The 12,509-nt window shown below is 31.5% G+C and overlaps 2 protein-coding genes across 3 annotated transcripts in view; one reads left to right on the top strand and one right to left on the bottom strand.

Moving 5' to 3' along the window:
• The window catches only part of shf (shifted), a 27,347-nt gene extending 19,144 nt beyond the window's left edge, over nucleotides 1–8,203 (top strand). The window contains exons 2-8 of one of the 2 annotated variants that reach the window (XM_065498029.1): nucleotides 1,621–2,225; nucleotides 2,313–2,573; nucleotides 2,633–2,830; nucleotides 6,019–6,219; nucleotides 7,425–7,520; nucleotides 7,659–7,862; nucleotides 7,931–8,203. In XM_065498029.1, the coding sequence (XP_065354101.1) occupies nucleotides 1,625–2,225; nucleotides 2,313–2,573; nucleotides 2,633–2,830; nucleotides 6,019–6,219; nucleotides 7,425–7,520; nucleotides 7,659–7,862; nucleotides 7,931–7,947 (1,578 nt within the window). In that variant the 5' untranslated portion in view covers nucleotides 1,621–1,624 and the 3' untranslated portion in view covers nucleotides 7,948–8,203. The remainder of the gene's footprint in view (nucleotides 1–1,620; nucleotides 2,226–2,312; nucleotides 2,574–2,632; nucleotides 2,831–6,018; nucleotides 6,220–7,424; nucleotides 7,521–7,658; nucleotides 7,863–7,930) is intronic. The other variant, XM_065498028.1, reaches the window with a different exon arrangement.
• On the bottom strand, nucleotides 6,317–12,509 carry Coq7 (ubiquinone biosynthesis protein COQ7, mitochondrial). Its single transcript, XM_065498030.1, has 4 exons — nucleotides 12,421–12,509; nucleotides 6,951–7,326; nucleotides 6,762–6,880; nucleotides 6,317–6,546 (listed from the first exon to the last, which is right to left on the bottom strand). The coding sequence occupies exons 2-4, from the start codon at nucleotides 7,321–7,323 to the stop codon at nucleotides 6,388–6,390; spliced, it is 651 nt and encodes a 216-aa protein (XP_065354102.1). The 5' UTR covers nucleotides 7,324–7,326; nucleotides 12,421–12,509; the 3' UTR covers nucleotides 6,317–6,387.

The following is a 12,509-nucleotide window of genomic DNA, read 5'->3' as shown; positions in this document are numbered from 1 at the left end:
AGTTATTTGGGGGCTTCGGAAAGTTGATTTCAACAGACACGCAGACGGATTCCGCTATCTATAAGAGTCCAGAATATATATATATTTTTAAAATTAAAAAATTGTATGTCTTGCGTTACAAAATATTTATTTTGATAGATATCCCACTCGCATCCCACTAAGGGACTAAAAATATCTTAAAGGAATGGACCTAAGCTTTCTTTTGACTACAAAAAAAATTTTAAAAAAGGGCCCATTTGGAAAAAAAATCGTATTTGCAAAAAAAAAAGTCAAAAATTGTAAGTCTTGAGTTAAAAAATATTTATTTTGATAGATATCCCACTCGCATCCCACTAAGCGACCAAAAGGGTCTTCAAGGATAATATCTAAGCTTTTGTTTGACCTAAAAAAAAAGATTAAAAAAGGGTCCATTTTGAAAAAAAAAAGTCAACAAAGTTTTTGATTTTGCAAAAAAAGTCAAAAATTTTATGTTTTGAGTTACAAAATATTTATTTTGATAGATATCCCACTCGCATCCCACTAAGCGACCAAGTAGGTGCTCAAGGAAAATATCTAAACTTTATTTTAAGAAAAAAAAAAAAAAAAAAAAAGGAACCATTTTAAAAAAAAGTCAAAAAAGTTTTTGATTTCGGAAAAAAAATATTAAAAATTTTTTATTTTAAATATTTTTTTTCGAAAGATCGAAGAAATAGCTATCTATACTATTTGGGACACATTTTGCTAAGAACAATAGGTAATAAGTTACATGGATAAGAAAAAACCCCTGTTTGACCAAATTGTCAAAATTTTAACCCCTATAACTCAGAGAGTTCTCGACCGATGTTGTTGAAAAATTGTGTCTGAGTTACTATCCAATAGAGCTAACCTTGGTGCAAATTTCATCCCGATCGGAAGACATCGATTTCAAAAGTTGGTTCACTTGACATGAAATGCCTCATATACTTTATAGGGTCGGAAAATTATATTGTGGAAATTACAAACGGAATGACAAACTTATATATACCCTTCTCACGAAGGTGAAGGGTATAACAAAACAATACATAGCATTTTCAAGCTCTATAATGGAAACTCTTGCAGATCGACTTTACCAAAAAGACAATAAAGATGGTTTTGTTGAATTTCAAACGTCGTTTTATAAGTTATCTCATTAGAATTGTAATGAGCTTGGATGTTGGTTCGAACATATTGATCTCACAATTTAATTCGTAAAAAAAGTGCAAATTTGTTTGCATTATGCATTTATATTAATGTACATCCTCTAGACTAGTACTTTAAATTACAAAGCGATGAAATAAATATAAAAAAAAAATAAATTAGATTCAGAAAACTTTTTTCAAAGAAAATCTATTTGAACTGATTATGACTTCTATGGAATTTTTAATGTAAACACACTTAAACACGATCACACTCTGAATTTATTGTTAAATACTTCTGCTATAAATTATAAAATAGTAAAGAATAAAAAAAAACATTAACAGCAAACATGATATAGACTCTCAAGAATTTAAGACAGATTTAGTTGCACTTTAAACAGAACATAACAAAAAAAATCCCACTCTTTCCTTCTTAAACGACAACAACTTTTGATTTTCTTGCGTCTCTCTTTCTTCCCTTTTGTAGAATAATGCTGAAGAGCCACAACAACAACAACAACTGTAACAATAAAAACATTAACAGATCCCTTGGCCATGATTTACACACACTGCAGGAGTGCCCCAGGAGACGGGGGAATGTCTCAATGTTTCGCTGCAAGTTTATTTATCTATTGCTGATGTTGTTGTATTTTGCAAATTGGATTGATGGCATTGAGGCTAGACAACAACAGAAGCATGATGCACAACAGCAACAACAAATAAATGAAGTGGGCGCTCATCATCATCAACAGCAGCAGCAGCAGAACCATAACAGAGGCAACAGTGGCAGTAGTAGTTCATCTTATGAAGTGCTGGGGAAGCGCAATAAGAAAAACAATCAACACCACAGCAACAGTAACAATAACAACAATCATAATTACAATGAAAAGAAACACAAATCTTCCACTGGACACTCCATTAATAACAATAATAGCAGCAGTTTATCAATTGGTTCCAAACCACATGGCGGTAAGGGCCGTAAGGGTGATCATAAACAACGCAGGGCTCATCACCGGAAACACAATAGATCCAATGATCCTGATGACAATATCTCCTTGTGGATCAATGAGAAACAATTAAAAGTTCTGACTGGTAATGTTAAATGCTTCTCTTTACTAGTTTACAGCCCACCACACTCACCACTCATAAAAACTAACAACTGTCTCTGATTTCTTAAAGATTTATTTTTTCCCCAGAATTCTCTGCATGGTCCCGTCTATGCGATACACAATGGCCATGTTCTAAATCACATTCTAGACAGCCGTTATTATGATTATTTAATAATACCCGCTGAAGTGAATTATGTCAACTTCACCTGGAAGTCGGGACATCGCAAGTATTTCTATCATTTTGATTTGCTGGAGACCATGGATGAGAGTATTCTCAAAGCACCCACCGTCTCAATAAAGCCCAAGGGACGCATACCCAATGAAGAGAAAAGTAAGAGAAATTAAAATAGTTTGTACAAATTACATTGAAGTAATTTTGTTATTTTACAGATTTTAGCGTCTTTCTACCCTGCAGCGGTAATAATTCGGGCACAGCCATGTTTAATGTAGGTCTCACCATACACAATCGCAGCGGTAATCCGTTGCCTGGCACTCCGTTGCGTTTGAATTTCAAAAAGGAGTGTGCACATAGAGGTGTGTATGATAGCCTAGACGCTTCCAATCCTACACTAATTACATCTATGCAAGGTAGTGTATATTTATGTACTCTCTGTGTGTATCAATCAACTACAAACAAATTACAAAACAAAAACAAATTCTAAATTCAAAACATGTTTAATTATGTTGCTAATTTTCGAACGATCAATTAAAAATGATTTCATTTTTGTTAAAGTGGTGTCCTAAAGAGATTTCGTGTGTAAATGTTTAAAGGAGTTTTTTTTATTGTTTGAAAATATTCAAAAATTTAGAACCCGGTTAAGACTTGCGATTTATTAATCGGACTAACATAAATGTGGTCTTCACAAAGTTGATTTCAATCAACACACGGACGTCGCTATATCAGCTTTAATGAACATTTTAGATAGGAAGTTCAGTTATAAAAAATGGTCGTACCTCATTTATGACAACTCGTTTTGCCGATACCCAAGACAATTCTATATGAAATAAAAAAGTTATTGGCGATACCAAATCTATAAGCACTACAAATGTAAGGAAATCGTGCTTCGTTTTGGGTTGCGTTTCTTCAGGCCCAATTAGCGACGCAAACCGGGGTATTAGTGTATCCATACTCAGACCAATCCACCAATTAAACGATATTACAGGTTGCAATTTTGATCATACGAGTAATTAGATGAAATTTCCCAGACTGGCTCAAAATCGGTCCAATATTTCAGATACATTTTGGCTATCAACATTTTTTAGCAAAAAGTTGCTTCATTCATTATTGTCAGGAAACATATTGTTAGAAACATTAAGCAATATGTTGCTAGTTACTTAATTTTTAGCAACATGTTGATATCAAAATTTTTCGTTATCAACAAGTCCTAAAAAGCAATATTACTTTTCAGCAACATGTTGCTAGCAACATAACTTTTTCATCATGTTGCTAGCAACATAAATTTTCAGCAACATGTTGCTAGCAAAATTACTATCTAGCAACATGTTGCATATATTTTCAGCAACATGTTGCTATGAACATTAGTTTTCTAAAACATGTTGCTAACACTAGTTTTCAGCAACATGTCGCTAACTTTTCTGCAACATGTTGCTAGCATGAACATTAGTGTTCTACAACAAGTTGCTAGCAAGATTAATTTTCAGCAAGATTAATTTTCAGCAACATTACTTTTCAGCAACATGTTGCTAGCAACATTACTTTTCAGCAACATGTTGCTAGCAACATTACTTTTCAGCAACATGTTGCTAGCAACATTACTTTTTAGCAACATGTTGCTAGCAACATTACTTTTCAGCAACATGTTGCTAGCAACATTACTTTTCAGCAACATGTTGCTAGCAAAATTAGTTTTCTGCAACATGTTGCTGCAAGATTACTTTTCAGCTACATGTTGCTATAAACATTAGTTTTCTGCAACATGTTGCTAGAAACATGTTGATAGCTATATTGTTCTTTAACATGTTGCAGGCAATATTATTTTACAGCAACATGTTGAAATGGAAGCTATGGCTACATATGGACCGACTGTCATAAAAATAAGGTGAAATGACTTCCCTATACATATATAAAACTCATTTGGATAAAAATTTGTGTCGGAGGTATCTATATAAATTAGAGATGAGCGATATTTCCATACCTGTGATTTAATCACTGTGATTGAAAAATCACTGGTAACAACAGTTACTGAATATTGCAAGTAACAGGTACATTTAAGTCGTTCTTTTATATTTTTCAACATTCACTGGTAACGTTTTAGAAAAATCACTGGGACAACTTTAGTAACAGGTACTTTTAATATCGTTCTTTTACATTTTTCAACATACTGTTAAATGTCGTTCTTTTATATTATTCAACATTCACTGGTAACGTTTTTAAAAAAAAATCACTGCTAACAAATGGAGAAAGTAACAGGTACATATTTTAATGTCGTTCTTTTATGTATTTCAACAAACTGTTAAATGTCGTTCTTTATATTTTTCAACATTCACTGGAAACAACAGTTAGAGCATATTTTTAGGCGCATAATTTTATATATCTCCAATACAGTGTATCAAATAAAATGTTAAGTAACATATCAGTTAGTTAGCTAGCTTAATTTTGTTATTTTCCTATGTTTTTGGTTAACATAAGAACATATTTAAGAATGAAAATAATACATAATGATTCTTCTTAACATAATTATTATTTTGATTAACATAAACCAAACGTGATCGCAGTCACTGTTTAAAAGAACAGTGATTTATAAATCACGTTCACTGAGAACGACGTTCTTCAAAAATCACGGGATCGCTCATCTCTAATATAAATTAAGTATGTATGACCTATAAAATCCTATTTGGGGAGGACAATTAAGTGAAATAATGGACAGATTTCAACCAATTTCAATATGCTTCGTATTAAACTTTGTCGAAATATCAGCTAGCCTGACGGATATCATTAAATCACAAAAAGTGTAATTTAACATGTGTTAAATATCCACTCAAAGCACTCGTTCGCTATAGAAAAACAGCACATTAAACTTATATTTCTGCGCATTACAAACATCTGCACGAACGTATAATTCCTTCCCACTATGGTGGTGTAGGTCATAAAATTCGTAAAAATTAACAATTTCACAAATTTAGTCCGGTTACTTACTTTTCACCACAAATACAATAAAAATTCCTTTTCATAAATATGTACATATTTATATAAAAACAAAATCACAGGGCTATTAACAATGAAATCATTTTGATAAAAAATTAAACTCTTTAAAACTTTTCGAAATACTAATATAAAGCACAAATTTGAAAGATAAGTACAGAACTTAAATTAACATTTTTCTCTTGCAATAAATAGCCGCCACTGTTTAATTGGAAAATAAAGCTTTCAATGCCTTTTCAATACTCCTACACATAAATATTACATAATTATAAGCAATTAAATTAAAAACGACTTCCCTAAAAGACAAATTTTGATAATGCTTAAATTTTATTTTAATTTTGCCATTTATATGTTTGCTTATTTGCTCCCTTATGTAGACATCAGCATATGTATACTTAATTAAACCCACACAAACTCTTAAACAAATCCAAACTACAATAAAAAACATAAATAAAACTTACTTTCATTTCCTTGTTTTAAATATTTCCCGCTAAATGCTTTATTTCTCCTCCATATACATTTGTAATAGTGCTTGAATTTATGTCAAATTAATTTAAATTATTATTCCACCTAAAAATTTCACAAATACCCAACCCAACCACAACATTTTAAGGTCCCGATCCAGAGTGTCATGTGAAATGTGGAGAGCATGGTTTCTGCAATCATCGCAACATTTGTCAGTGTCGTTCCGGTTATATTGGTCAGTACTGTGAAAAGGCATTTTGTTTTCCCCAATGCATGAATGGTGGCAATTGTACAGCTCCGTCGGTGTGCTCATGTCCAGACGGCTATCAGGGCACACAATGTGAGGGTGGTAAGTAAATTGTTTTTAATTGATGAATTTTTTTCATTTTAAAGTCTTAAATTTATTAAACTTAAACTAGAAACAAAGAAAGAAGAAAACAAATTAATTATGTACAGCAAAAGAAGTTTTTTATATAAAAGCTTAAGATTGAATGATTTATGTTAAATATAGGAAAATTTAAATCTTTTTCGATATCGCAATGGCTGTTTTACAGCCCAGTTTGATAACTTCGGTCATGGCTTTGTAGAAGGGGGCCTGCTCAGCGCCACAATCAATGCCAGTATCGTGATGTTCTTGTTCTTCGTCTCGGAATTTGGTGATGGTTTTGAGTAGTTCCTGCAAGAGTTAAAAATAATACTTAAATTAAATGGGAGTAATATTTAACAAGAATTAGTTCTTTGTATAGATCACTTTTGAGTCCCTATCAAAATGTCAATTTGTGCAAAATGATCTAGCTTTTTTTTATTATATAGATATATTGTAGCTTTCTAGGCTTGTTTAGATTAGCATTGTTGATGATTAATTAAAATCCAAAATCCGTTTAGTCTCACCTTATCCGGATTGGGAGAGTCCATAATTTGACGCAATTGCTCGTTATAATGCTCCACGATCACAGTCTCCACAGCAACGGTACAGGCCATTGCAGCTTTTTCTCCCATTAAAGCTGTACCTAAGATTGTACAAACAATTTACTTAAAAATCCATTCAAAATTTCAAAGTTCACACAAAAAAATGTTTACCTGCACCCAAAGCAAAACCAGCCACATTCCAAAGTGGGGTCATAACCGTAGGTCTGACACGATGTTTGCGTATTAAGCCCTCAAATTGGCGACGATGTTCCTTTTCCTGTTCCCACATATGACCAATAGTTTTGCCCATAGGTGAGTTGCCCAAAATTGCCATTTGACCGGCATAAATGCGATCGGCCCCCAATTCGCCAGCATGATCGACTCGTATAATCTCATCAGTTAGAGGTGAAGGGCGTATATTTTGCTTTGACTGTTGCGAAGAAGTTGGTGGTGGTGTTGCCGAGGTTGAATACAGAGCTGTTTTATAAAAATTTTGTAGCTGTTGAGCCTTAACGACAGAGAATGATTTCGATTGACGCAACATGCTCTAAAAATAAAACAATTCTTATATTTTAATTTGCTGTGCATATATTTTAAATAAAAGGTGTATTTGTTTAAATAATTAAATTTTACATTTACTTTTAGGCATTTGCTCTGAAAAATGTTTGAATGGAGGCAAATGTATACAAAAGGATAAATGCGACTGTCCCAGAGGCTACTATGGACTACGTTGTGAATTTTGTAAGTTTATTTCAATTGTAATACAGAGTGGATTGGCTAACGTTCACATATGGAAATTCACATCATATATAAAGTTAATAACTTAATTTTGAATAATTGAATGTTTTTTCTTTTAATTTTCTTCTACTTTCAACTCAGCTAAATGCGAGATATCCTGCATGCATGGCGGCCGCTGTATTGGCACAAATCTGTGTCGTTGTGCCGAGGGTCTCAGTGGCGATCATTGTGAAATTGGCCATCGTCAGCGTTATACATGCAAACGAAAATGTAAACATGGCGACTGTATGCCCAATAAGACCTGCAAATGTAAGGATGGTTTCTATGGTCGCTTTTGTAACAGACGTAAGTTATTGTTTTTCACTATTCAATAATGGTTACAAATGATTTTAATAAATTTTTATTCTTTTTAGGTGTTAAAAAACACTGATGTTTATTGTCTGAAATATGCATCACAGATGTTTTTCTTCTCTACCAGGATAATTTTTTTTAAGTTTAAGTATGTATGTTATCTGTAAGTTTTTCTTTTGATGGACAATTGTTGAAGTAATGGAAGTGGAACACAGTGTTCTCTCACCCGCTGACAATTGTTTAATAACTTGGATTTTTTCGATAAAAATGTTCTTTTTTAAAAAAAAGTTGTGATAAATTATTTTATTTAAATATACAAAAACATTTTTTTCTCAGTGTAAAGTGTATTTATTTTGTGGCTAGAAAAATATCGAAATATTATTTCAATATGGAACATAACTGCCCTCGCATTCTATTGTTTTCGGCCAAAACCGAATAAAAAAAACTTTTAGAATGAAATAGATTAATGCATTTAAAATGACAAACAAATTTCGGTCGGACTCTAAATATTGAGTAATATCTGCCCAATTTTAGTAAATACATAGTCGTATAATATTTACAAAATATATTTGGAAAAATTTCAATCTATTCTTCTACTTGATAAAAGGCTGTGAAATGCTTTTCGTTAGTAATACATGTTGATTATATATAGAATTTAGTATCCCAGATATACCCGAAAATATGTCCAGAAAATACCGATAGTGTTTTTTGTTTATATCTCAGCCATTTCGTTGTTTTTGTCTATGGTTGTATGACAATCCAGTCCAAAACCTTTAAGAATAATAACAGGTTCTCCTTGGTATGTTAGAAATTGTAACATCCATCAAATATTCTACTTCGAACTACAAGGACAAATTACAAGATCATTCATATAACCTTGCTTTAGATGAATAGAAACCTTGGACCTAGCCAGATAATTTTTGTTGGATACTGGAGTGATAACTTTATTTATAATTTAGCTTAAAATGTTAATACTTATAAATTTCCAAAAAGGAAAAATACAATAAAAACAAGATAATGAAAAAAAATATGGTTTCGACTTCAAATAATTCAAAATCAAATTTAGTAAGTAGATTTTATTTCAACAGACTTATGTGCTGTTTTTCTATAGTAAATGCAGTAAATGAGTGGACGGAAACACATGTTAAATTTCACCTCAAAGTACTCGTTCGTTATAGAAAAACAGCACAATAATAAAAGGATTTAAGGCCCAACTATAATATGCATACACTAGTTTAAGTCAGCTTAAGCAACTGTGCGAATACATATAAAACGAATGTGACAAACTATAATGTACTTAAGAGAGTTTCGTCAAGTTTCGTCAAATTTTATTTGCTTAAGCAAAGAGCGAAGCTGGTCGCACATTCCGTAAGTTTGTTTATTTTATACAAAGAAAATAAAGAAAAGGATGAAGAAAATTAATTTATTTTCATAAAATAATAAGAAATACGATTGTTTTTAATTACGTGTTGCACATAAATGTGCAAATGGGGCTAAATTGTTTTAAATGCACGTAAGTACATTATGGAAACCTAAAAGTTTCTTCGGATTTTCTTAAGCATTTGACGGACTTTTCGTTCGGTTTTGACATTAACTTAAGCTAGCTTATGCATATTATAGTTGGGCCTTTAGAAGTAAATTATTTTTGTAGTAATACATTCTCACTACATAGGTTTTTGACAACTGAGTTAAGTCGTTGATATGAGAGTTTCCGATCAGTGTCCAAAAAACCGGAAAATTTGAAAACCGGTTTAACCGAAAAAGTATATTTTTGAAAAAACCGGTTTTGATTATTGTCTTCTAAACGGTTTCGCTTTTTGTCTTCAAAAAAACCGGTTAACCGGTTTATATTAAATTTTTATTTTTTATAATTTTTAATTTATAATTTATTTTGATTTGTGGACGAAATAGGCAATATGTTAAGAATTGTGAACTAAATCTTCGGAAATTTAGCATTTTTGAATTCTTAAGGCTCTATCTTTATGCAATTATTTTATATTATTTACGAAATATTGTCAAATGCTATAATTTTCTATAAAATAAATCAATATTTTTAAAAATGATATCAAAGTTTTTTATAAATATATTTAAAACCGAAAAGTAAAAAAAACCGAAACAAATGGAGTTTACAAAGATGAAAAAACCGGTTGACCGGTTTCGTTTTTGGATGCTCTATTTCCGATCTATGTATTACTAAAAAAAAACTATATGAAAATAAAAACATATAGTAACTACTAGGGATGCCAATCCCGAAATCCCGATCCCGAAAATCCCGGGATTGGGATTTCCCGAATACCGGGATTTGTGAAAAAGAATCCCGGGATTTTTCGGGATTAACAAATCCCGAAATATTATGAGATTTTTGATATTTTAGGAAGATTTTAAGAATTTATGTTCAAGTTATTTTCTGAAGGGGCAAATGTAGTCCGATTTCCGCAGTACTTTACAGTATAATTTCAGAGTACTTACAACTTATTTTGTGCAAAATTTTGTAAGGATTGCCGTATAATCAAGATATTTATGACTGCTCAAACAGTACTCCGGGGGACAATTGTATGGAGCTAGGGGAAATCATGGACCATTTATTTTAATTTAATGCATTAGTTTTTGATTTGTTATATTTTTACTTAAATATATTAATGAAATCAATAGTTTTTATTGTTGAATTTGATGTTTTTGACGTTTAACTAAAATCCCGAAGTCCCGAAAAATCCCGGGGTCCCGAAAAATCCTGGGATCCCGGGATTTACATTTCTAAAATCCCGAATCCCGGGATTTGTAAAACCCAGTCCCGTTTGGCATCCCTAGTAACTACACAAAAATTCAAAATCGAGTTTTTGAAAAATCGTTATTTTTGATTATCCTGTAAACAAAATAAAAGTGTAGTTACGTCCGTTTGCATTTAAGGCGACGATATGAAGTTTAAAGATCAAATAATGAATCATTTGTCCAAAACGTAAGATTTATAAACAGATTTTCGAAGTATGCATTGATCTCATGCCATCTCAATTTCGATATTAATGGAGTCCATGGAACTCAGGAGTATACTTTCTATACGAAGGTCTTTTCGGACATAGGCAGTAATAGGAGAAGAATGAAAGTGAATTGATAATTGAAGCAATTTTATTCGAAATTGTTGATGGCGGTATAACCATCTGTATCTGCCGAATAATTCTCTCATCCCTTGCGTGTGTCAAGTGGATACGGAGTAGACTTGTGCTTAATAGTTCAATTCAATGACCGCAAATATAAATCAACGATATATGTATGTGCAAAATCAGTACTGGTTTTCCATTATTAGTGAGCAAAGCACTTCTTTTTTAGTAAAAAAAATGGAGGCGAAAACAACCTTTAATCTATATATAAAAATGAAATGGTCCATGTATGTAATGGCATCATGTGAGAACGGCTGGATCGATTTGGCTGATTTTTTTTTATTCGATTCGAAAGAAAAAAAATTCAAACATTCGGGGTAAAACTCGGAATTTTTGTTTTCATTTCAGTCAACTAGAATAAAAAAGCTAACTAAAGTATGCAGTAAAAATTTTTATATTTTAATTGCAAATAAATAAGAACAGGCAGGTGTATGTGGGTTGGAGAAACTTGAAGAACTAGCATTAGTAAAAGCCGGGGCGGTCAACTAGTTTTTAATAAATAACAGTTTCAATTCCTTCCTGATTTGTTATTTTATTTACTAAAAAGTCGAAATCCGTGGCAACTATAGGCAAATGTACTCTTGTTGATAAAATCTGTAAATTTCTTAATTTAAATTAAGATATGTATATTAAAACTCATCTTAATTTATGTAAAACAATACAAGTTATTGAATATATAGTGGCTCCAAAGCATAATCGGACAAGATTTTGTCTGATGTAAATGTGCTCTAAACATCAAAATAATGCACCAAAAAATAGTTTTTAAATGAAACTGTAAATTTTTACAGAAAAACCAAAATAACTCAATTTCAAAATAGGTATTCCATTTTAATCGCAATTGTTGATGGCACTATATCAATCTGGATCAACCAAATAATTCCTTGCGTGTGTCAAGTGGATATGGATAATCCTAAATTTTTAAAAACAAAACAATGATGGGTTCTTTATTGACCACATAACTAAGTTTTATATAACAAGAACTGAAATTTTCTAGTCCAAGAGTACAAATGGCTGATATAGTCTATTTAAAGAGCAGTTGCCGACTTTAAGCGCCAAATACTGAATACCTAAAATCAGGTTAGGTAATCTTATGGAAATTTGTGTGTACTTTAAAATGATTCACACACATCAGTCTATAACAAAAATATGAACAGTCCAAAGCACTTAATTATCATTTTATAGTATATAAAGAAGCCATGTAAATACATTGTCCTATAAGCAATAAAGTTGGAACTTAAATTTCCCAACTGGAGGTAAATGCATTTGTTGAAACACATATTGTAGTCACATTCTAACCAAGTTACAAGCGCACAGCATATGAAGTTTAAACATCAAATTAAAAAGCATTTATTTTAGACGTTATATTTATAAACAAATTAATAATTAATTTAACTTACAAATATTTATTTTTTATTTTTGTTTAATTTCACAATTTCTGAAGATACGAAAGAGAATTTTTAAACAGATGTTTTAACAGCTGTTTGTC

Source organism: Calliphora vicina, chromosome 1 (assembly GCF_958450345.1).
Source record: "Calliphora vicina chromosome 1, idCalVici1.1, whole genome shotgun sequence".
Classification (NCBI taxonomy): Eukaryota; Metazoa; Arthropoda; class Insecta; order Diptera; family Calliphoridae; genus Calliphora; species Calliphora vicina.
This window is presented reverse-complemented; position numbering and strand designations above follow the sequence as displayed.

Bases quoted from the DNA above. Each gene is read 5' to 3' on its own strand.
- Coq7 (XM_065498030.1), bottom strand. From the start codon at position 7,323: ATGTTGCGTCAATCGAAATCATTCTCTGTCGTTAAGGCTCAACAGCTA. The intron at 6,881-6,950 runs GTAAACATTTTT...GTACAATCTTAG, and splicing joins TGGTTTTGCTTTGGGTGCAG to GTACAGCTTTAATGGGAGAA. The intron at 6,547-6,761 runs GTGAGACTAAAC...TAACTCTTGCAG, and splicing joins ACTCTCCCAATCCGGATAAG to GAACTACTCAAAACCATCAC.